At 35.5% G+C, this 21460-nt stretch overlaps 1 protein-coding gene across 8 annotated transcripts in view; it reads left to right on the top strand.

The window, feature by feature from the left end:
* Nucleotides 1-21460, top strand: part of CHRM3 (cholinergic receptor muscarinic 3) — a 272242-nt gene that overhangs the window by 68612 nt on the left and 182170 nt on the right. For 3 of the 8 annotated variants that reach the window (XM_064413737.1, XM_064413736.1, XM_064413745.1), the window contains exon 2: nucleotides 12250-12359. The exons of 2 other annotated variants lie outside the window; for them this stretch is intronic. In XM_064413737.1, the coding sequence (XP_064269807.1) occupies nucleotides 12331-12359 (29 nt within the window). In that variant the 5' untranslated portion in view covers nucleotides 12250-12330. Of the gene's footprint in view, nucleotides 1-12249; nucleotides 12360-13849; nucleotides 15619-21460 lie in introns of those variants that run through there. 3 more of the 8 variants (XR_010358883.1, XM_064413739.1, XM_064413742.1) reach the window with 3 other exon arrangements.

Raw genomic sequence — 21460 nt, 5'->3', positions numbered from 1 at the left:
TTCAGAGCCAGCATTTCAGAGAAAAGAAATATACAAACTGTCTCTTCATTTCTTCATTCATCCCTTTCCTGCCTCTTCCGCATTTGCAAAACAAGCAGGAAGCGATTTGTGACAGTGAGTCACCACCAGAATTTTTGAGTGGATTATGCCAAACCTCACTGATTCACACACTCTATGCTTTGTTGGAGGTCAATGTCTGGGCAGCATTCCCCTGAAAATGCTGTACAAGTACCAAGCAGTTGATACTGAGAGAGTGTTAAGTTGTTTCTGCCTTCCTTCTGCTGTGCTTTTTGTTCTCAACAATTGCCAGCAGGGGGGCAAGGTGACAAATTTTGTCCCTGTATCGAATATAGAAATTGGACATTTAGTTGGTGTGCAGGTACCTGCTCAGCAGCAGGTGCTTCCCTGGAATGTGCACTGATTTTTATTTTCCTTAATTTACAGAGCTGCTGTGATGAGCCCCTAAAATATGATTATTGTTCATGGCTTTTCACTTGGTTAGTTTTCCTCCTCTTTCACCACAAGGGCTTGCTGGCCCTTTAAATCTATTCTTGCTCTGTATCTCAAGATACATTCTTCAGGTTGCTTTAAGGAGTCTTTAAGATCCTTTAGCTTAGGGAGGTTTCCATGAATTTCAGAGCTATGCAAAAGAATCCCAGCTGGGGATTTGGTATTTACCTCTTTGTATTTCTCTAACACTTCCTGCATATTTGTGGGCGCACACAGGGAGCAGCTGTAGTAAGTTGTGTATTCAGCAGCTTTTGGGGAGGTCCAAGAAGCAGTCCCAGGAACACAACTGCCTCATTAACTTTGTTTTCCTGAACTCTGCCAATGACATGTTATTTAATTTCTAGCACAATTGGCCACTATACAGGTTGTACCCAAGACTTTGAAAAAGTCATTTGAAGGCTTACCAACAGTGCAACAAAACAACAAATATCCCATAGAGTCAAGCTTAAGGTGTTCTGCTTTGTATTGTCATAATTTCCTGATTAATAAAAAGTTTGCTTGCTCCAAGAACCTTGGAATAGTAAGGTAGAAGAAAGGTGAAAGAGACTTAACAGGCTTTTGCCTTCTGACACCCCCAGTGAATCTTACTCATTCCCTTGAGTTGCTCTGCTCCTGCAGGACATTTCCTTGCAGCCTTTCTGTCTTTCCTGGAAATAAAGACCTCCTCCAGATCTCACTAGGCAGGTGCAAAAGTTCATTGGGCTTGGCAAGTCTTTTGTATAGACAATCTCTTCTGTCACCAGGCATGCCACTGGATGCTTTGTTTAACTTGGTGATGGGGACTGACGAGATTCCTGTGATGGATAAGATGAAGAGCATTTTCCAAGTCATCTATCCAACCCCAAGCACACCTAGTTTTGGGCAGACCTTGGTGTAGACTTGCATTTTTGCCTCTCTAAGTATCTACCATCCAGTCAATGGAGTCTCTGTCTATAGGAAGATAATAACTGACCATTTTTCACAGCAATGGAGCTTTCCATTTGTGACATGTTTTCTTATAGAAGAAAAAAAAATGTGTTTTCTAGGCTCTATTGCTTTCTCTTTTCCTTTCTCACATGCACAGGAAATTGAACCATTACCAGAATATGGCTCTTAATTCTTTGCTGCTAAAACAGTATCTATTTTTCCCCCCTATTATAGGGATGTTCAGTTAGATATGGAATTTGCAAAAGTTTGTTCTACAAGCAAAGAAAATAGCTAAGATTCATTAGTTAATTTTTTTTCTGTCTTATGTCATCTACATTTTCCTGTCATCCTCTCTCTGGGTGAACCTGATTTGGAAAGGACAGATCTGCAGATACTCCTGGTGCCAGCAGATGGAATGGATGCAAAGCAAAGCAGATTAATACTTAGTGTTTCTTGCCCATTTTTAATACTCTGATTTCATTACTGCTCTCTGTTTCCACTACCTATTCATCCTGAAACTTGTAGAAACCTCAGGAGTTAGGTACTAAACTCATATATGCATTCCATTTTTTGTGTATTTTTTTCTGAGCACTCAGAAAGCAAATAACGAATCCCCTTGTAATGAGGATGTTTCTTCATCTTGTACCATCGTGATTTTATTGTATTTGATATTACAAATATCAATTAACTTGGCATTAAAAATGCTTGTTCAGGTGAACATATATTTAATTGGAAACCAGCTGAATGGCAAGGTTTGCTGATGGTGTAAAGGTATTTGGAATAGTGAGGGAAACGGAAAGAATTGCATAGGGATTTTAGGAGATGGAGATAATACCACACACAGAAGCCCCCACCATATGTGGCTCAGTGATTCTATCAAGTGTCTGGAAGCTGGGGAGTAGATGGATTATTCTTGTGGATAACTTGTATTACTGCCTGGGCATTTGCTTTTGGCCACTGTTGGAAGTGACAGTCTGAGCTCATTGGACTCCTTTCAGAGGCAGTGCAATTCTCTTATGTTCCTACAAGCTTCTGAAATAAATGTGTTTAAAAAGCCAGTAAGCTGTTTCAATCATGACAAAGAGCTAAGCAAAGAAAAAGAAGCAAATGAAAACAAATAAAAACAACATGAAAGCAAACAAAAACAAACCAGATACTCAAGCATAAGTTTTACTTGGGAAGAAACAACTATAATATTGACAATTTATGGATGTATTTCTTATTAGGAAGCCTTCAGTCATCTCACTTTGGTAGCTTACACTATGATTTATAAAGAAAAATGTTAGCATCTTTGTGAGAATCAAATGTTTTCAGTTCACAGGGCATGAAAATCTTTAGTTTGGCTGGATGTACAAAGTGAACTTCAGCACAAATTCCTCAAGCTGAGATTAAAATCATACATCTACAATTAATGTCTGTTAGAAACCTTTGGAGAAACAAACTCCATTACAAAAATGGTTTGTTTTGCCTTGAAAGAGAAGGTCATTAATGTTTGGCTTATCATACTCACTATCTAAAACATAAACACAGTTCTCTGTCACCAGAGTGTCTGAGGAATTGCTGGTTAATTCTACTTGGAGAGAAAAGACATGTTTTAGATCTCACCCTGTCAGAATTGTCATGTACTGTTGCAGATACAGGTGTAGATAGTATTGATTTTTATTGATTTTATTTCAAAATGAATAGACACCAAGTTCAACAGGCTTTCTGTAAAGAATATCTAGAAATAGCATCATCTTTTTATTAAAAATAACAGCAGTAGGAAAGTACTGATGTGATGAAACACTTAAAACAATTTTAGTTATTCAGATTTTTTAAACAAGAACTTGACTCTTTGTTAAAGACAAAACTAACCAAACACTAATATAAATTAAAAAAAAAAAAATTCCCCCCATCCACCCCTATAACTTATTCTTTGGAAACAAACACAGCAATTTTTTTGAGTGTGTTCAAACCTTAGACTAGTTTTTCAGAATACTTTCTTATTTTAGAAAGTTATTTGAATTGGTAAAACAATATGGTTAATCATCTTTCACATAGAAAGGATGCCTCTTAAGGAAAAGAAACAAAAAAAACCCAAACAACAAAATACAATTTTGAGGTTTTCTTAAAGTTGTACTTCCAGAATATCACATCCTCTGGAACCTGCCTGGATTAAACTCAGATCTCTTTTTACATGTTATCTGATTTAAAAAAAAATAAAAGAGAGACAATAAACAGATTGTAATTATTAAGTGGAATTAATTATACGGTTTCTAGTATTCTATCAGTCATAGCTGCTTTTCATTTCCCCCCTTACCCTTTTGATACCAGTTGCAAGAGTGTTTTGTGCTCTCATAGGATCACAGTTTTGTACTCTTGTAGGGTTTGTTAAGTACACAATTATCCTGTTATTTTGTATAAAGCAGTTACAAGGTTGCATGGTTCTGTGGGTAGTAGGAATGATTATGGATAATAAGGGATAAACTGTGACCAAAGAAGAACATTGTGCTTTAGTGAAAGCATTTTTGTTGGATGATTTTCTATTGAATTATTCTGGGGTTTTTTGTTTGTTCTTGATTGTTTTGTTGTTTTTTGGTTGGTTTTTTTTTGTTTTTTTTTTTTTTTTGGTTTTTTTTTGTTGTTTTGTTTTTTTTTTTAATGGATTTTGATATAGAATGTAGAGGAAAACCCAATAGCTTGTCTTAAGCCTCTTCCAGCCTTTAAATCATTCTCCTCTCTGATGAGTTAGCTTTTAAGTGATAGCAAGTGTTGCATTTTCATGCTCTCTCTCTTCAGGAGTTGCCTATTTCAGACATCTGTCTAAAGTTTATGAAGTGATTATCTTTCCATATATAGCATGTTCTTCTTTGCCTTTTGGAAGTTTTTTTTTTAAAATATCTGAAGGTTAGCTTTTAGGTCATAGCTTTTATAAGTTTAGCATAAGCCTTTAATCTCTCTTGAATGATTTTAGTGTGTAACTTAGTCTCATAATTATTACTAATAAAGCTACCACATAGCAGGGAACAGTACGTCCTTGTAGTATCTGAATTCTTTATCTTATTTGTTTAGATCATATTAGCAGAAAAACTATTCTCTGTCCCTTATTGTTTCCTGATAAAAGGACCTTCCTAGACAATGTAACAGAGCAATAGTAATGCAGAAACAGAATGTTAAGATTTGGCTAACAACATCTTGTTTAGGAAAGCACTAAAATTTTGAGGGAAAAGATTGTCTATTCTCTCTCTCTATGACTGGGTTAATTTAAAATAAGAACTATGCTAAAACAGTAATAAAAATAGGTTTTTAAACAGGTGTTTTATCACCCATATAGAAATCAGTAATATAAACTTGGTTATCTGGAATTTGTACAATATGTACTTATGTCTTAGTAACAGAAGACATCTTCTGAACTAATTTGATGAGCAATTTAAAGAGTATTGTGAACTGATGAATATTGTCTTCTACCTCCTTTTGAATATTGTATGTCTTATTAGTTGTAAAAAAAAATTACTTGGTCCTTAGTGATTTTATAATACAGTATTTTCAAAAATGAAAAGTATTGAAACTTTATAACTCACTTTCTTTCCATCTTTTGTGATTTTTTACATACTTTCAGGATGCTACTTCCAATACAGTTGTTCTAGAAATGAGAAAATTTGATGACCTTGTCTCAGGTATTCCATTATGTCTCTGGTCCCTGTAAGGAAACAGATCTGCCAAATGGGTAGCTCCCTCCATTCTCCAGGAGAGAAAGGGTAATTTTCTTGGTTCCTGTATTCTATGGTGTGAGGAATAACCTTCTCTCTCCCCAAAACTTGCACTCTGAGCAGGTGGCCTGTCAATTAGAATATCACAGGCAAGCTTCAGAGTAAATCAACATTTCAAATGTCCAGTAACTCGTCCATGAACAAAGTAGGTGAAGTGCTGTACCAACAATTTTTAACTGCCTCCCAAACAGTTTTTGGTTTTTCTTCTCTCCAGTGCTGCCTGCTGCATCCTTTGAGAAACACCCCTATGTTTCTAGCCTGAACCTCTGTCTGTAAGATGCTTGGAGGTTTTTAACTACTTGCTTTTACCCTACATCTTAAACTTTACCTTTGCTTCAAAGAAACCCAGATTGTTTCCAGATTTTGTAATCCCAAATAGTGTATGTAGTGGGTATTTGCTGCACCAGGTTGGGTTTTCTTCATACTACTGCAGAGGAGGATGCAAGACTTCTGAAGAGGTTAAAATCAATCTCATCCCCTCACTTCTGAGGTGATGATGTTGATGTGGATTAACGAGGAGCTGCCATGAAGCTGTTACAACCTGATTTCTCTTAGAGAAGTTATATTACAATATAATTAATATGTCATAGGGAGTATTTAAAGGTTGTTTGGGGTTTTTTTGTTTGTTTCAGTTTGGGTTTTTTTTGTTGCTTGTTTGTTTGCGTTTGGTTTAGTTTGGTTTTTGTTATAAGTGATTATATGGCTGGTCTGTGTAGAGATTTATTGTTAACTACCCTAAAGGACTGGTTTTGGGGGCATGTGCTAAGCACAAACTCACTGCTACTTTGTGGGAGTAAGATGATTCTGCTTTCAAACTTCATCCACAATTGGTCCTGGATAATGATTCTTTCTGGTTAAGAAGTTTGTTTTTTTTTTTCTCTTTTTACATTTTATTGAATTATTGCTAAATGCTAGAATATATGTTCAAGCCAGCACTTTTGACTTTATACTTTGTTTTTCTACTTTATTTATATCTCACACAGGCAAAAGGAGCTAATTTTTGTAGAGAAGTTTTTTTACAGAAATCATTGTACAGAAAAGCTGGTCATTTAAGTGTTACATGACACAACAGGTTTCATGGGAATTTTTCCAGTTCCTGAAAATATTATTTGTATCCTCATATTATATTAATATAATATGAGGATACAAATACTTTCCAAACAATTTGTTGCTAGACATTTTTAATAAATTACAATATAAACATAAATAATTTTATATATCTCACAGTGTTGAAGAGTTGAGGCAAATGAATAGCCTTAAATTCATTACAAACATTGAATGAGAATATAGTAAGGTGGGGGACTCCATGAGAAAAAAGCAAGTAAAGATGCAAGAAAAATGTAAATTATGTTTCATAGTTTCACTTGCTCTGCTGCAAGTGGAATTCAGTGTTCAGAAGTCACAGGTAAATAGTCCTTTTGTTCTTTGAGTGAACATCCATTGTTTAGAAAGTTAATATCAGCCAATTCTTTGTGAAAATTGCTAATTTGTATTCCTTCTGGATACTTTTATAGCTGCATTAGACACTCAGGAAATTGCCAATTTTTAGAAATGTCTTTGTGGTAATGACAGTAAGACACAGGTACAATCTAAAACTGTGTACACAAGGTGGTGAATCCAGGACAAAATTTTTACTTCATCCTCTGATACCATCTGAGTTTTTTTGCATTCAGCTCAGAACCTCTGCTCTCGAAGCAGGCTGCCCTTTATGATGGAGGTGGATAGTGGTGCCAATAACCAGATTTTTTTTTTAATGCATTATGCCAGATGTGTTTTTAATTAACTGTTCTTCAAATGCAGCTTTATTCAATTTTTTTTCTACATCTTCTTCTTTTTGGAAAATAGTATTTTAATGGAAGATCATATTCTTTTTCCTCTGAGTAGTAAACTTTTTTTCTTATAAGAAAGCTGAATTGGTTAAACTTTGAAAATGGGTCAGTGGCTAGTACAGTTTGTTTAAAGACCAAAGCACTCATTATCGTTTATCAGGACTCATTAGATGTTGTGATTATGAGGTCTCACTCTTAAAACAAACTTGAGAGTTTCAAGCAATAATGTGCTATACCACAAGTTTAAAATGTTGCACATTCGTAACATAAAACAAAATTTGATTTAAACAAGTTGCGTTAGTTTTTAGGGGCCAAAATTCTTGATCATTTGAATCCAGTCTAGTTTTGATCATTTTAAGGGGGCAAATGCATCCAAGTTTTTTTGCAAATGATTAATATATTGTTGGTTTTCAGTGTGTTAGAATAATCACGTGCCATTTAGCATGTTGTTGATGCAAATTTTAGTAGAACTTAGCCTGATGAGAAGTTTTCATTTAAATAAGGAAAACTGTATAAATAGCAATCAGTTTGAATATAGCCCATGACTGAAAACCACATGTAGCTTACTTGTTTTTGTCATGAAAGCTCTTTAGCACCTGTGTGCATTTACACGGTGTGCCCAGCCTGCCTTGCACAGTGTGTAGTTGGCAGCACTGTTGGGTTTTTGTGTTTCCTTTTGGTTATGTTATACCAGGTAGTAACCACTGGTTTGACTGATTGAAAGAAAAAAAGAACGGGAGTCAAGAATTATGCTTACAATTAGAGGTGCTGGTACAAAAAATGTTCTCCTCAGTGTTAAGGAATGGAAATTCATGTATCCAGCATCCAAGCATGTCTCCAACATGCATGGTGGCCTGGTGGGCTGCCTGCAGAGCAACAGAGGCAGGCTGTGGGAATGACCACATTCTGCTCTGCCCATTCCGATGAGCAGCACTGGGACTGCCTTGTGTAAGCTGACAATAGAGGTTGTGCGAGTGACTTGTTAATTTTATCTGTACCAGCTGAGCCATTTGCAATTGGCTGTTGGAGATGAGCCTTTCACTGAGTGTGAAGTGCAGCTATGTACCTATGGCTTCTAATTAGTTTTCGGTGTGGGTTGCTTGTTAGGAAAAAAACCCTTTGCCTTTGTTGAAATGACGGTTTAGATTTCATTAGAGAACAATGCTTGCAAACTGCTTCTGTCAGTAATGTTCAGTTCCTTCAAAGCAACTTTTCTAATTAATGAAATCAATTGCTAGTTTGCGTTCCATCTGGGTGCTTGTGTAGCTGCATAAGACACTCAGGAAATTGCTGTTTTTCAGAAGGGCTTTTGTGGCAATGACAGTGAGACGTGCACAGCCTGAAACTCTTTCCACATTTCTGAGACGTCAGGCTAGGAGAGAATTTTTACTTCTTTCTCAAATTCATTCCTTTTGTATTTTACGGACTGTAGAGGCTCTGCTCTCGAAGCAGGCTGCCCTTGTTGCTGAGGTGGGTACTAGTGTCAGCCCCTGTAGCTGTGCTGGAGCACTGCTGATCTTGCAGGAGCAGGCTGAAGGGGCAGGTGATCCCAATATAATCTTGGTACACAGAGACTGCAGCTTTTTACGTAATTCCAAGACTGTAATTCAGCTGTCTTGTGGCTAGTAGAGAAGTCACAAATAAATTATTACTGTCCACCTAAAACACTTAAGTGCTGGAAACAGATTAAGATCTGGCTACAGATTAGTTGTTTGTATTTTGGGTGTTTTGTCACTTCTGTTAATATTTAGTAGCTTTCTTAAAAAGCCTCTTTGTAGGGAATAATGCCTTATTTGGTTTTGTGCATACTCAAACAATACAACTGTGTTAGTCCTTGCGAAGTTTATTTTTTTCCTGCATGTTCTTAAAGTATTTGAAAACATCAAAGTCTTTTTATGGCCTTTTATTTTATGGGCAGTCAGAATACCACAGGACGGCCAAAACTTGTATTGTTTTGGCTCTGCAGATATCTTCTTGACGGATTAAGGCTGTCATCAGAATGTGTAAACACCATTTCCAGCTTTTTACATTGGTCACTAAAGCATCCTTAAGTGCAGCTCAGGAATCTAGTCCTGCAAGAAAAACCCCTCAATCATATCACTGACTGATGGTCAGGGGCTTCTGTTAAAATGTTTTAATAACTTTGCACTTCACAGCAGTAAGTCGATTCCCTTGTATTTGAGTCACAGTGCTTGATCATCTCTCTGTAGCTAGTCCACTGACATGTGAGTGCATTCGCTTTAAACAGCATCTACCTCCAAGTTAAGACAGAGTAATTACTTAAATAAAAGTGTCATTCTTCAGGAATTGTAATGCAACTGCAGCAGTTGCCTTACCAGGCCCTGTTCATTGTACGTATTGATGGCTTTCTACATTCTACAGCTTCTCACACTGTGAAGAAGAATCTGCAATGTTCCTGAAAATTTTGTGGAATATACTGCTTTATAGCAAAGGAAAGCTACACTAATGTAAAAAATGCTCTGATTTCTCACATTAATTTAATATTTTTAAAGGAAAGAACTAGGAGAGTGGGAAATTGTCTCCTCACAGTTTTCTTAAATGCTGAACTTTACAGGTTTTTGCCTAGTTTTAATGTTGTTGTTTGGGGTAATTTGTTTAGTTTAGTTTTGTTTTTTAGTGCTTTCATCACCTGGAAGGAAGTCCTTCAGGGAATTCTAAGTCTGTTCAAGGAAAAACTAATTATCTGGTTGCCCACCTTACTGTCTTGTCAGGGCGAGGCTGGTGCCTTGTCATAGGTGCACAGCTGAAAATGATGAATGAAATAACAAATAGATCACTTTATATAAATAAGTTATGGAAAGAGCTTACGATAAAGATATGGTTCTTGCAGGCTTTGAGAAAGACAATGTCCTGTAAAAGACCCCAAATAAATGTATTGATTCTGTTTTCACATATTTTTCACATTGATATGAATTTCATTTTGTCTTTTGAAAGCCTAAATTTTTAAAAGCTTGTACTGCATAATGCATTGGCATAGAAAAATTGTAAATATTAAATACTGATTTAAAATACTGTCTTTACCAATAAAATACTTTTCCAAACAAGGATGAATTTTGCCATGTGTTTCAGTAGTAACAGTTGCAGGTGAGGCACTTTATCTTCTCTCTGTGCCTACCCCTCCACATACTTCATCCATTTCAGTAGTATTTTGGGTTCAGTAGTATTCTAAGGGGAGAAAACAGACCTTCCTTTTAAAAAAAAAGAGCCAGCTTTTCACATATTTTTCTTGTATTGGGTCAATTCCTCACTCCTGTTCATTTGTGCTAAAAAGACAGCAGAGATATGAGATGTAGCAGGTCCTGTTGTAGAACCTGCTAAAAGTTGCTATTATTTGAAAAAAAGTTTACTATACCTGAAAATACGTAATTTGTCCTGTGAAAGAGAATTAGAAAATGAGTACAGAAAAACATTTAGAACACATACAAAAAAAACTATTGTATGTGAGTAAAATGCCTTTTCCAAAGCATATTTGTTTTGACTTTTATGCTGGTCTCCACCATGATAAAATACTCTCATGGTTAGGAAAATTAGGAATTGAAGTCCCTTGTATAAAAAAAATCTGCATAAGATTTGGTTATTCTATTTGGGTGATGATGTTTTCTACTCATGTACACTCAATTGAACCCATCATTCAGCATTTTTAGTCGGTTTTTAAGGAGAAGAGCAGGATAAGAGGGTTAAATGTTTGGAAGGGTCATGTTACTGTCCTTAAATTATCAACAGAATTTAGACATAAAATTGCAGAAAAGGTAGTCAAAAGAAAAGTGTGATTGATGCAGACAAAAATAGTCTGTGGGAAAATGTCAGAAAATTATATTCATTTTACCTAAGTTGTTCTCATAAAAGGTGAAAAGAGAATCAATTTCTTAGCTTTTAAGTTCTTTGCAGCTCTATGGATGATGTAAAACCTCACTTCAGAGAGATACTTGAAATCTCATGTAATCTCATTCTCTATCTGATGAAGAGTGTGTTTTGGAACATCTGACTTAAAAACAGTTCCATGAGAGAGAAACCACTGTGCTGGGGTCACATTTTCACTTTAATCCTAACTTTCTTTTAACCTAAGATTTGACATTAAATATAATTAATATTGAAAGCCTCTTTTGAGAGGAAATATTTAAATCTGATTAAATTCAATCTATTGAAATGGGATGCATTTAGAGTGGTAGAAGCCTCCCATACCTTTTTGCTTGGAGGAAACAAAATCCAAATAAACCACCAACCAGACAACAACAATAACAAATAACCAACACACAAACCCCTCCCCTCTTCCCCCCAGCAAAAAACCCCACTAACTACAAAACTCAAAACCCCAAATTTATCAGGTTTTCTGGTTTGAGCCTGTGTTTCAGTTTAAATTGTAGCACTTTCTGAGAACTTTGATGAACCATAAAAGAAAAACCATTTTGTATAAAAATTCTATCAAGGATGCCTACTAAGGATTAATTGGGAGAAAACAAGATTCCTGAAAATTGCTGATATAAATTTTTTCACTGAAGCTCCATTGGCTTTTGCTTCTGTGCTATACAGCCACTCAGCCTAGAACCCATCTCTCTTATCGTTTTGCCCATCACCAGTGTTTAAAAAAATGCAACTCTGGGATCAGATCCTCAGGCAAGTTTTATAGCACTCTGGCCTTTGTGTTTAGCAAAAGAGAAACAAGGAATTAATAGTTGCTGTTGATGGGGTGGCGGGAGTCCCTTGTTCTGCACGTGCTGTTAACCCAAGTAGAGTAGTATCTTGTATCTTGTTTTAGAGGTATTGGCTTTGTCATTTGCCTGCTTTCATGCAGTGGTCTTCCCCATCACCCACCTTTGTAGATAATTTTGGCATGTGGATTTTTTGTTTTGGTAGAAAATGTGTGGTAGAGTCCTGCATAAATCAAACAAAAAAGAAAATAGCACTTGAAAAATACTCTTTTGAGAAAGTGCCAATGCATACAACTGCCATTATTAAACAGCACTGAAAAAAAGATATGGATCCTGAAGTCAGCTGGAAAAAAAAAATATCTGTAAAATAATTGCAAATGAGTACCTGAGCAAATACCATTGCAGTGGTTGTAAAAGAATATGTATCCATCTCTTGCTGGATGGTAATGATTGAGAACAGGATCTTTTGTTACTGTTGTTTTAAAAGTATACTTTAAACAGCAGTGAAACTGTATTTTAAATAAGGAACATTTAGTTTTAACTTCTGTGTGTGATTATGTTTTGACTTCTCTATTTTTTTTTAAGATCTTTATGGTTATGGCAAAGTCTTTCATCGGCCGATGGTATAATGGACTACCAGTTGGATGACATACAGTCTTTTGAAACATGATATATACTTCTCTTCCGTGTCCGTGGTGAGTTTTACTTCTTCTATATGATACGTATATATTAAATGCTTCAGAGAAGGAACTGAAACCTAAACTCAGAAATAACTGTATAGAACTTTTCTCTTTTTGGATGGTTTTAGAGCTGTGTAAAAAAATTTTGATACACAACTTGAAATGCTATCTTTCCCTTCAGCTTAAAAGCATTTTCACCTTCATTTAGTGCATCTAGTTCAAATTAGATTCCAACCAAATGTTCTTTTTGGTCAGACTTGTACCACAATGTATTTAAGAATAAGATTACTGTAGCTGTGTTACAAATATACTATAAAACACAGGTAAAGAAATCAATTGGAGAAAATATTTGCAAATAATTTGTCAGTTTTGGTTTTTGTGATGCTTCTTTGTTTTGTGCCTACAATTAATCTGATTATGGTATCTGTGAGCACTGTTAAGTATTGTATAATCAATAATATTGAAAGCAAGGCTCCTCATATTATAACTGAATTATTGCTTCTGTGTCTAGACATACAATAATGAGATCCAAAGCACTCATTGTTTATTTGGCTAAACACATTGACAAACTAAATTTGGGTAGCAGAATGTTCCACTGACTACTCCTTAACACACCAGAAATTGCAGTCCAGTCTTCTCTCCAAAAATCAAGTTTAGCAATTGAGGTTTAAATCTTCACTCTCTCATTCTTCTCCTTTTTGAGGGTTTAGATATGGTTCTTATGCTAGAGATTGGTTATGAGCAATACTGAATTGTCTAGAATAGTTGCTTAGTCCCTGTTAAAATTTGCCTGTAAATGTTTATTACTCTAAATTTGTGTCTAGTGTTTAGGTTAGAAAAGATAATATATGTAAGTTATCTTCCCTTTTCTGCTCCAGATTCCAGAGTTCTTAGAAGGATGCAGAAGTAGTGAAAAAAATAAAGGGAATAGAAGAGGCAAATATTAATTTGCCTAATGCCATAAGGCATTTAGTCAAGGCTGTTCTTACTGCATGCTTAATTGCTGTAATGTACTAAGATAGAAACAATGCAGTTTCTAAAATTGCACTTGGTAATAGAAAGTTGGGTTTAAATATCCCATAAAAGCAGATAGAGATGTTCGCCAGAAAAACGGGTTACTATTATTTTTGGTGAAAATGGTTGTTTGCACACAGAAATAGACACATTTTCTTCTCCTGTGGAGGACATTTTCTGCCTGCTTCTCTGTTACCAATTTCAGCTGGCTTTGCATTTGAAATTTTATGCCTCCCATGTAGTAACCATACAACTCTGAAACCAGGGAGCCAGATAAATAGCAAAAAGAGCATCACCTTGCTTGTTTCCACCTGCAACTTTTGAGGGGACAAACCTGATATTGTTTGATGGGTTATCCAGCACCTGTTCTGCAAAGCATTGCCCTGGGTATTTATTGAGTTCTGTGTTGTTTTCTAACCAAGCTTTGTATTTTCCAAATTAGCAGATTGCTTCAACGACATGACCTTTTCTTTTCTCTTTTTCCTTATCAGCAATGTGCCATACTTTACTGAGCCTATTTATACATCCTGAGCGTGCACTGATGCATCATGAAATCAGGGCTTTCTGACAAGTCTCATGGAAGAGCTAACTTCTTAAACAGACAAAACTGTCTATCCCATATGTGTAAATACTGTAGGATTATGTCTCCTTTTGCAGATGTCTGCTCCACTAAATTTTACTGCTATTTTACTGCATTTATTCCCTGTGTCCACCAGCAGGAGAACAAAATCCATTGCAATCCACAGTGTTTCCCTTGAGGCCAGACTTCAAAATAGAAAGGTGTGATGACGCCTTCAGTTGTTTAAGAAATTGTCTGACAATTTTAAAAACACTGCTTTGGCATTCTTGTTAGAACTGTCCCTCTTTGTCAAAATCTTCAAGCAAAGAGAATGTACCTTGTGTAAGTGCATCCTCATCCTCCTCTCACTTCTGTATCCATTCAAGGCTCACGGAGGCTCTCAAATGTTAGAAAGAGTTACTCCACTGCTTCTTTCTAACCATAAGAAAGCTAAAATAAACTGGATGCCATCACACAGGATGTGAAACCTAGAGGATTTTCTACCCTTTCCACAGCAGCTTGCAGAATGAAATTTAGAGGATAAGTAAGGTTTGCTCATCAAATTCAAACCTTACAAGAGAGAAAACAATATTCAAACAGTAGTATATATTTAAAATCTGTAAAATAATAATGTTAACAATAGTTCTAGTTTGTTCCCAAATCCTATGCCCCATTAGATAGACCAGGGAAATCTACTACAGGTGTCGTATTACAATTAAATCAGGCTTTCAGAGGGCACAGTAGGATTTGAGAACTTGTGTGAAAAGGAAATAGAATCTCTTATAAGTAAGAAGTACTTCAAATACAAATTTGTATATATCATCCTGTAGTTGAGTGCCTTTTGATTTTCATTCTGCTTTAGACCAAGTGATATGAATTTTGGTAGGGGCTTTTGGTTGCTGGAAAGCACTAAGATTTAAAAAAATACTAATGAACCAAACCATAAATAACAAAAGCCAAACTAAAGCCAAACAACAATAAAAAGTATAAATATTAATTGTCTGCTATATATTGAGGAAGTTCATATGGTATTCTAATTTTAAAAATATATTTTTTAAGATTTCAATATACAAAATCAGCACAGGATTAAAAAGAAGCCATAGAGGACAGAAGCCAGGTGCTATTTGGGAGATGTTTATGGTAATTGAAAACAGAATGTATAAAATGTTAAAGGTCAGGACATCTACAAACAATTTTTGTTGCAGGCAGTATGTTAAATTATAAGAGTGACAAAGGAATTTTTAATATAGAATTGCCTTCATTTACTTGGAAGACTGAATAATTCTAGAAAGCTCAATTAGAAAAAAAACCATAGTAGGTATTCCTAATACAACTAGCTGTATTTTCTGAGTGTTATATTTAATAGATAGCCACTTGAAGAAACAATAGCAGCTGCTGCTAAGTAAGATTACCATTCTATTATGTAACTTTAAGAAAGGGAATAAGAAAAAAAAGGTAATGAGAAGAAAACATGGAAAAATCTATCTCTTTATGTCAGTTTCTCAATAAAAAGCAATCTGTCAAAAATCATGTATTGAAACCTCCTGTGCCATCACTGAACAATGGAAGCTTGAGTTTTACCTGGTTCTGCTTCTGAACTCTTGCTTGAGCTTCTCTGTGCCGGAGGCTCCTCAGGGTTTACATATGGTGTTGTAACTGAAGTGCTTTGTTTTAACTGTAAAGCATCATTAATAAGTATTAAAACCAGTTTTTATTATTTCCATTGCTTTCTGCCTGTTGTGGAAATTTTCAGGGCTCTCTAGACTGCCACTGATTTTGCTTAGAGCATTGCTCCATCAGAGTTCACACAGGTGGATTCAGTGAACCTGGGTCCATCTGTGCCACCTGCTAGTCTGGCTGTCCAAACACATCGTGGGCTTTGTTTGGATGACAGAGTAAATGGCATGGTAGTTACACTGAAAAAATCAAAATGAAGCATATATTATTTATTAAAGTAATCCAAATCCTACTGAAATATATCCTGAACTGAGGTAATAGAAACAAATAAATAATGCTAGCGTTTGTCTTGAAAACTTCTGATTTGGGTGAATTTAAAGTCATGGTGCTTCAGTACTTTCAAATTAAGAAGTCCCCTTTGCCCTTGTTTCCCTACACCTTTACGTACTTAATTTTCAAGCTGATGTTGTGATACTGAAGGACTGCATTGTGTCAGGAGTCTTGAATAAATTATGTCATAGAAGCTTTGAAAGCAACTGAGAAACTGGCCTCAAGGTTAGGTATTGGTTAAAGAGAGGCCTGATAACTGAAGAGGCATTGCTGCTGATGTGCTTTGTTCTAATGATTTTCTATTAGTAGAGAGTCTTGATTAATGATCCTCTATCAGCATGTCCTGATAAACGTGCTAGTCAATGAATCAGTGTGTCATTTTATTTTCTCTTAAAGAATGTCCTTCTAATGAGAGTTTGACAGGAATTGGTTTTAAATGAACTGCTGCAAGCAATTTCTTTATCTGAATGGAGAAAATATTTTCACTTTCTAAAGTTTTGAATTCCTGCATAATCTTCTTCTGAATTCATTAATTATTTGTACCAAGTAACTACTTCTGTGATATTTTTGCATTTAAAAAGCATAGTAAGTTTTTAAAACTACATCAGAAGAGGTTTTGTGGTAATCTTACTTTTGTGTTTAAATTCTATACTCTTTTAACTACAGCAGACTCTTAAAAGAAAAAGATGGATCTAAGCTTGAGCAAGCTTGCTTGAAAATATATTCAATGTATTAATATTTAATTTTTAGCTTTTCCACTGTGCTACTGTGAAAAAGCAACAGCAGCCACTTTCTGCAGAAAACGAAGTGCTTACCAGTTTTGTTAGGGTGAAAAAAAAACCCACAAGCAAACACTAGTAAGCTGGGTTTTAAAAAAATTATTACATTTATATTATTAACTAATATTAAATTAATTTAATTAATATTTAATATTAATGTGTATTATTTTAATATAAATTAGAATATTAATGTAGTTTGTTGTGGGTTTTTTCTCATTAAAAATAATACAAAAATTTAATGAGTGCTTAAGATCTGTTTGGGTTTGTTTGGCTTTGGTTTTTGTTTTGATTTTTTTTAATAGTCTTGCTATGTGACAGTGAAGTTTCCAATGGATAACCAAGATGTAATACAGAACTTGCTGAACTATCCAACATGTTATCAGTTTGTTAGGGGAGGGTGGTTCCTGGAAAGCTGGAAGCTTTTAAATGGCATGTGAACAAGCAGAGCTGTATCAGCGATGAGCTCCTTGTGATGCCCAAGCAGCACTGCCTCCTCTCCTCAAAGTTAAACCCTGTGGAACTGCATGAAATTGGTGCAGCTAACTCACTCAGATACCATTTGGAAGGGAGAGGTGGCTTATTTTAGACAAGCAGTAGCTGAGTTCACTGGTTGGTGGTCTCACAGTGGCATGCTCACAGCACTGGAATATGTGCCCAGGTGACCTGGCCAACATCACTTCATCCAAGTCTGGAGGCCAGGAGATGCCAGCAACTGCATCCTCACCACTTCTCTTGGGTTCTTCTTGGTGGCAGCAGATGAGTTCTAGGGATTCACCAAAGAATTTTGCTTACTTCAGCCTGTGTGAGTGCTAGGCAAATCTGCTGCCAGATGTTCTTTCCTGTTTCTGGAAACAGGGTGGCTGGGCTGGCAGGAGGAGGCACATGGCATGCTGTGTCACCTCTCCTGCCTGCTTGCACTACTGACTTCCACAGCAGCCAAGATGACAGTGTAATCAATTACAAAGTTTTAATTCTGCATACCTAGCTTGAGAAGATATGCTAAATTCTTACACGAAGAGTTGAGGGAGGACCTCAAAGTTACCTAGTATTAATCACCCAAAAATATGCCTAGAAAGTGGAACTTTGTATCTTCTAAAGATAAACTAAATATGCTGGACATTGACTGTCGGTATTGGGTAGTGCTTCCAATATCTCTGAGAAACTTGAGTTTGATAATTCGAGGTTTGTCACAGAAGTGATTCAATAGGGACTTCTGAGAAAAAAAAGAAGTATGCTGCTTAAAGAAATCAGTAATTTTTTCCTTTTTCTTTCATATACAGCAGGTCTGAATGTTTATTATTTTGAAGCTTTGTGTTATATAAATATAGATGCTGGGAATAGTTTTTTTATATAGGCATAATTCTGAAATAAATAATATGATAATGAGATATTTATAACCTATTTGTCCAGGACCATTGCCCACCCTGATGAGGGCAGATGTGGCTTCTGGCCTTGCCAGGGCTCCTGCCCATCCCTTCCACACCTGATCCCTACTCATGCTGAGGGTTATTCTGTGACATGAACCCACCTTGGCACCTGGGGTAGGGCATAAGGTTTTTGTTGGCTTAAACCTCAAGACTGCAAACATCTTCCCAGCTAGAGACACTGCCATCAGCTATGTCAGCACTCCCCCTAATTTACTGTCAGTTGTTGCCTCTTGTGCAATCAGCAGGTCAACAATGAAGTTATTGAAAAATATAGGCTGCTGAAATTTGCCTTTATAATGAGGTAAGAATTAATTTTTCATTTTATTTTAATTATTGTCAATATATCAATGATGTTGTATAGTTTACCTAATAGCAGAGAATAGTTATGCGTACCCAAATGAAGCATAATATTTTAAGACTTGTGTGAGAAGTGTCTTTGCAAAGCTCAATATGGAAAACAGGTAAGAATCACTGCAGTTCTTTGATTTCCAACTGATCAGATGCATATGATGTCTATATCTCCTCTAACTGATTATACCTGTAGCCAGCATCAGCAATAGCAAAAATGGTGGAAATACGAAAATGGTAGAGAACGTAGAGCTTCTGATAAGCAATTTATATTTCACAGCTCAGGGAAACAAAACCTAGGTATTCAAAAACTAATTAAGTGCTTGAGAATGGGAGGAATAAGATTCATAAGTATAATTTGTGTTGTTACAACAGGCATCCACAGTTCAATTTTGCATTAATTGCTTTGAGATGAGGTTTGTATTAAATCTGAGAAAATTTATTCAGGTATTTATGTAAAGCTCGGGGATTTTTTTTTCTTTTTTTTTTTCTTTTTATTGTTGTCAAATAATTTTTCACCATCTAGATATTGTCAATTTTTTAGCTTGGATAGAACTGTCTAAATTAGATCAAAACTGTATCAGTGCAGTTCACAAGTATATAAGTTATACTCTCTGATAGAATTACTAATGGTTTTCAATAATTACCTTTTCAGACTTACTGGTTTCAGGTAAATGCCCTTTGATATCCTTTTTTACCAGAAAATTAAAGTTGGAGTAAACCAGCTCAAATCCTGACAACTTTGAGGAGTATCTTTTGTGGTGTTGCTTTTGACAAAAGCATTTTAGCATCCTTCTCTGCTTTTTGTAAAACTATGTAATACTTTCTCTTATTAGCTTTCCTCTAATTTTATTTCCCTTTGTATTATACAGCTTTCTTGAGCTTTACATAAACATGTCTTTAACTGTATTTTGTGTGAATTGAGTGAATTTTACAGCACTTTTTAGCTACTAATTTGGGCTATACATTTCTGTGTATAAGCATTTCTCTTGGGAAAATTTAATTTTTCTGCTAAATCATTTGCTTAAATGAGGCAGTAAATAGATTTAGTATCAAAAGTCATTCTTTTCCATGCTAATATGGAAACAATTTAGATGCTTCAGAATACTGATTTTGAATACTTGGTACCAATGTCTTGATAAGACATGATATTCATTATTCTAAGAATTAACATATGCTGTTGTATCTTAAATTCCTTTCCTGTACATATTTTTTGTTATGTTGTGTATGTACATATATAAATGTGTACATACATAAGAAGAGGAAATAATAGTTTAAATTATACAGAGACACTTTAAAAAACAAGTTGTTTTGGTGGGGAGAAAAAAAAGAAGAAGACCAAACTTGGAAAATAACCTTTCATTTAAAATAATGTTCAGGGTTTTTTTTTTAATTGCTTTCTTTATCTTAAATCTGAAGCCATTACTGTATATCTCTTATTGCTCAGTTCTTTATAAAAAAGGTAGGATTCACCTGGTGTTTCTAAGTTGTCTGTGGGGAGAGGCAGGCAACTTCAGAAGGCAATTCTTGTCTTACATCTGTCTTAGATACTTATCATAGAAGGGGATGTATTACCCTCTGGGTAATTGTCTGTGCATATAATATTGTTATTTCTTATTTTAAAATACAAGGCCAAGATAAGCCAATGCTTCCTATAGTTAATTTTATTTTGTTGGAGCTGCAGTAATTGCATCTCTGGAGCAACCACACTTGTTCAAATGGATTGTACGTCTTAAGTACACAAGAGGTGCCTCAAAATGATAGGAACTCAATGGTTTAGCATTCACAGAAATTACATACTTTACATTTTGCCTGCTACCTGATGCATTTTTTATGTATAAACAGAATGCTAGCTTATTAAAACGAGGAGTTTGTTTAAATAAATAAAGTCATGAGAAGCAAGATTTTTGAACTTTTCTACTTGTTACTGAAAGATGTTTACTCATATGTAGTAGACAGTCTTCATTTCCTTTGCTCTGTGAAATGGATGTTTTGGTGCTCTGTTAAATAGTCTCTGTTTCAGCAGAGCAATGTGGGCATTTTAGTGGTGTGGAAATTATTTCCCATTGGAGAATATATATAGCTCATTTTGGGAATTAAAACTTACAGCCCAAGTCTCACCTTCAGCCAAGTGAAGTTAATGGCCTGACTCTATTATACAAGACTTTCTTGTGTAGCTCTAATTAATCAATGCTGTACTTTAAAGCTGAAACATTTTGAGTGGGAGACAACACAATGGTTTGGTTAAAGTATTTGTACTAACAAAACAAACTGTGTCAATTTGGGTTATCAACCAAATTTCAGTTTACATCTGGAGTTATAACCTTTTTATAATAATTTCAATTATATAGTCTCTCATTCTGTTAATGAGTGCCTCTAAGCTGTTCTGTTGCTTGGCTCTGTTGAGCAGCTGCTGTGTCCCCTCCTCCAGGTGGCTTTGCTTCAAATGCTTGGAAAAAATGATTCCATTTAGAAAGAGGTAACACCACAAGTATATTTAAAATATCTCATGGTCCACCTTTGCCTGACTGAAAGATTGTTGATATTTTGTCTTTGCAACATTAGAAAAAGAAGAAGAAATCATTTTTTATGTTAGGGAAATAATTTTATTTCTTTATGTGCTGCCCAGCTACATAGGGACGAAAGAGTGGCTGAAGGCTTTTGAGAAGAGAGGATTTGTGGGTGTTATTGTACTTAGGGGAGAGGAAGTGGAGGACCTGCCTCAAAGTGATAAATCCTGTGAGAATTGAGGCATCAAACTTTCCAACAACAGCCTGAGGCAACACATTAGCATCTACAGCAGGTGATGGCAGTGATTCTGAAAAGCTCAGATTAAATGAATTCAGGTGTTGGTGTTAGAAAATCTGGTGTCTTAAGAATAGTTCTCGTTACTATGGAAAGTTGTTCTTGCCAAAATAGATTTGAAGGTAATTTAAGTGCAATTCAGCTTTATGTTGACTCCAAGCAAGGCCATAAAATAAT

The sequence above is a fragment of the Passer domesticus genome, chromosome 3 (genome assembly GCF_036417665.1).
Source record: "Passer domesticus isolate bPasDom1 chromosome 3, bPasDom1.hap1, whole genome shotgun sequence".
Taxonomy (NCBI): Eukaryota; Metazoa; Chordata; class Aves; order Passeriformes; family Passeridae; genus Passer; species Passer domesticus.
Note: the sequence above shows the minus strand (reverse complement) of the source record. Positions and strands in the feature narration are given on the sequence as shown.